Below are 4,418 nucleotides of genomic sequence, written 5' to 3'. Positions count from 1 at the left end.
GTCATGAACTATAATTATACCAGTTATCCGCTGTGAAATGCCAAACCAGCCAGTAAAAATACCAGTTCATTAACTAGTATGTGCTAAAGGGACGGCCTACCATTTCGACGATTTCGAACAACTTTTGTGATCAGCGACATCTGTCTTTGAATCGCCAAAAACAAAACTAAATTGCAGTTAATTGTATTCCTCTCAACTGTCGGCTGTGGTGCGAGTGAAGACTAACGATTCTGGTAATGGAATCTCAGGTTCGTGTCCGTATGGTGGTGATAAAGTAAAGTAAGTCAATTATTTCAACCACTTAAATATAAACTAATGATTGTAAATTTAATTTCATTAGGAAAATACCTAATACTGAAATACAATAAAAAAATTAAATGAAAATGGAATGGCGAGCCAGAGCCAGTGATGCCAGAAGTTCTCTGTTAAAAATCTCACGAAAATCGGGGAAAAACTCCCTCAATTACCCACATCTTAAAAATTGATCCCACAAAATTCTCAACGAATTCAAAACATATACATACATATTTCAGTAAAAAAGAAGTAACATTGATATAAAATAATAATAACAGATTGGCGCTTACACATATGTCAGTCTTTGGCCGAGCTTCTCCTCCGACTTGTGGGGTGCGCTTTATGTTGTCACACAAAGGGGAGGGATCTAAAGTTTTACGCCGACTCTGAACCATGATTAAAACATAACAAGGGAAAACCAAAGAGAGGCAGTCTGACGTTTGCCATCAACATAACTTAAAAATTCAAAGATCAAACTCACGCACACATTCTCATTTTACAACGCTTTTATCAACTTGCAATGTTGTGTGTCCAGATACCATTTCTAACTATAAAATCTTTGCTTTGCAAAGTTCCTACAAAAAAGTCCTCGTCGGTTGAGAGGTAGATGTCGCCCTATGCACTACGTATGCTACAGCGGAAATGGACGACACGCCATTTCTTTAAATGAAATTAATTGGTGCTCGTATGTATGTAAATACATATATATATACATGTGTGTGCACCAAATCTATTAATATGGTTGAAATTTTTGATTATCTATTGTAAAGTTTTATACAGACAAGACTTAAAAGTAGATAATAATTAATATGAAAAAAAAACTTTTTAATATACAACCAATATAAATGGACTAAAAATTAGAAAATAATAATTCTCAGTCCCATAGAATTTAGTTTGATAACTTTTGATTTTGAAATTTTAGCAAAAGTCATTATAAACAATTTATGAGATTGAAAATGAAAATCGTGGGCGCGTGTAATAGGCCCGACTTGATATGAAGGGTAATATATGTATATATGTGGATATATGAATAACGACCGCTTAACATCGATCTCAAATTTGTACTTTCTCTGTAGAAATTTTAGGTCTATGTTATGTAGTTTGACTATTGTCAATTAAATCTAATGCTTTGTTACGTTATGTTGTACATTACATGTGTATGTATTATATATTGTAGATATGTATTTTGTTTGGAGTTGAAGTTCGCCTATATATGTACATATGAACATATACAATACGATAGTATACGATACTATCGAAAATATCGATAGTATTTTTCAAACCATCGAAACTATGGAATGGCGCCACCATCGATAGTTTTGCAGCTCTATTACTTATTGGAAATTCTTCAAACTATCATTGTTACAAATTATTAGCATTGTGTAAGCGAATATGATTTTTGGTGACTTAAAATTGAAGCACATACATGTGCTATTTAACATTTCATCAGATAATTTGTTCCGATTTTTACATGAAACACCAGTTACAATTGAAAAGACTCCTTTTACTCAGCGCTTGGTTTGGTTAACGTGAGAAAATTTTTCAAGTTGTCCTTATAATTTTTAATACATATATGTACATAGTATTACTCCATATCACATCTTCAGAACGATTAATTACGTAAGAGTGTCGAATATTCTTGAATTTTGATCAATTATTCATCAATAACTGTGTCAAAAGAAAATCCCTTTTTTATTTGAAATGTCCGTTTTTTTCCTTTTAATAATTTTTGTTGCAAAATATCCCTCAAATGGGGAAATTACCCACAATCTGGCATCACTGGCCAGAGCTTTGCTCTGTCGGCCATTGCCACTGTTGCAGCGCCGCGAACAAAATGGTATACTTTTGCTTTTCACGGGGGATGAATTGGCTGAATATCCCGTCAACTGGAGTGATGCTACTAGTATTTCTACTGGTATGGTTCTGATGCAGGAGCGGACAATTGACACCTCCTATGACACCGCCATATTAAAAATACCAGTCGCTAACATTGAAAAAGGAACTACAAGTTGGGCTTAAACGCAAACTGGTAGCACTCTAGTTCACAACTGGTAGCTTTCCCTGCAGGGTACATACATACATATATGCCGCAGTAACAAACATCAGTCGTTGTGATAAAATATGTGCTAAATTCTTATGCATCCATGAGGCATCTAAATTTAATTTTTTTAAAGAAACCATTGTAATTTTTTCACTAATAGATTTTTGTAAAACATGTGCATACATATTTATTAAAAGTTTTGTTCACATATTTTAAACCAATATTTATGTATGCACATATGAAAATTGTATATCTTCATAATAGGGTTTTGCGCTGAAAAAGTAAATAAAATACACGAACACTTACGGCGATTATGTGTCTAGCAATCATCAGGCATAATAAAACAATTAGTTGACAGACTTATTTTTATTTATACGATCTTACAGATGTCTGCACTTCAGATAACGATGATTTGAAAACAGTTCATATTTAACGTCTTGGCCGCTAACACCGTAACTACAATTATTTAGTGAGCTGAGAGGAATATAAACGCTGGACGTTTGATACACAACAATAACCACAAACATTGATATACAAATATAAAGGTGCATACATATATGTATGTATAGAAAAGGGCAAAGAAAAAATATTGATGGAAATGCCTAAAATACATACATATGTATATATCTACATACATACCCTGTAATCCAAAATTCCCATCTTAACGAAATCTTTAGGAATTTCTCATTTCTGTAACGATTTTTTTACGAAGGAAAATTGTATGAAGTTGTTGACGCGAGCTCGTTAAGAAATTTCTGTACGAAAAATAAAGAAAATTCTGAAAAAATTCTACAAGAAATTTCTCCTATCGCAGCACTGTTGTCATTGCTTTCCCGATTTTCTTCCGAAATTTCATAAAAGAATCGAAGTGTGCACAGTTTATTTCATATTAGAAAATTCGGCAAAAAATCGGATGAGATCTTAACGAGTTCTTTAAAATTTCTCTACAGTTCAGAATACTCTGAAAAAATGGTTTGCAGGGTACATATGGTATGTTGCGACTTATAATTTCTCTTAGTACGACATACATAAATGGAATATTGGAGTGATTTCTTGAGGATTGCAATTATAATACTTGCCTTTCAGCGAATCTCATTAACACCCAAATAAATAACATAGAATACCCCGAAAAACATATGCTATTCTGAAAACCTGTAAATATTTAAAGACAACTCTTCTGCAAGACCTTGGGTATTGTGTGCTTTGACGATTTTATTCAATAATGTTAAGTGATGAAACAAAAGAGCCGTCATCAGCAAACAGGAAGTCGCTACATAATAATAACAGCGGTAACTTCAACCAAAATAAAAGCATTAAAAGTCTACATGAATTATTTCTCGAAATACTGGATGCAGTGCTATCATGTGTCATAGTTGCTCCTTGCGTAATTGCCTATTGGCGCGGAACTTGGGAACTAATGGGTATATTGTTGTTCCCGCGAAGCATTCCGCTTTCTGCGCTGATGTCTTTTCTGATCGGCGGTTTGGGACATTTTTTTTTTACAGTTACGCAATCTATGTTTCGAAATTACATAAATCCGGATAACCGCCGTCTCACCTATTACGTAATATCGCGCAGTTATACAGCTTTATTTGGTATAGTATGTGTTAATATGTGGCGAGGCTCGTGGATTCTTTGCGATTGGCTAACCAGTGCTGACTCACTAGTTATAATATCCGCTGTTACGTTTGTATCTATTATGTTCTTGATTTCAACTCGCACTGTTCGCAATTTGGGTGCTGCGCCTTATTCTGTTACAATGGACCATAAAAGTGATTATTTTGATGTCGACACCATGTTTAAAATACCAGTGAGTACATTTAGCCTTAACACATTTAGGGTCTTCACACCGAGCGTGGTACTCGGTAACTCGGCGTTCGATAATTTTTCCGCATGTATTTTGTTTGTGTAAAGTTATTTTACTATCGGTTTACCGGTCACCGAGTTATCGTGGTGGAAGCTTGAAAATGTTTCTGGGAGTTAGTAAACTGCAATCAGCTGTTCGATAATTATCCAATTTTAGATCCGCCCGCTGCCGAAAGACATAAGGCATATTTATGAGTAAGTAAAATTCCTTGACTTT

The 4,418-nt window shown here is 34.3% G+C and overlaps 1 protein-coding gene across 1 annotated transcript; it reads left to right on the top strand.

Annotated features, from left to right (window-relative positions):
* Positions 1 to 3,296: 3,296 nt before the first annotated feature.
* LOC118754823 lies at positions 3,297 to 4,145 on the top strand (the record flags this gene model as incomplete). Its single annotated transcript, XM_036489696.1, is given in 1 exon segment — positions 3,297 to 4,145. A coding segment is annotated over 1 exon segment (588 nt), but the record flags the coding sequence as incomplete, so codon positions are not given.
* Between the last annotated feature and the right edge of the window lie 273 nt (positions 4,146 to 4,418).

Source organism: Rhagoletis pomonella, unplaced genomic scaffold, assembly GCF_013731165.1.
Source record: "Rhagoletis pomonella isolate Grant_MI unplaced genomic scaffold, Rhpom_1.0 Rhpom_scaffold_04693, whole genome shotgun sequence".
Taxonomy (NCBI): Eukaryota; Metazoa; Arthropoda; class Insecta; order Diptera; family Tephritidae; genus Rhagoletis; species Rhagoletis pomonella.
Note: the sequence above shows the minus strand (reverse complement) of the source record. Positions and strands in the feature narration are given on the sequence as shown.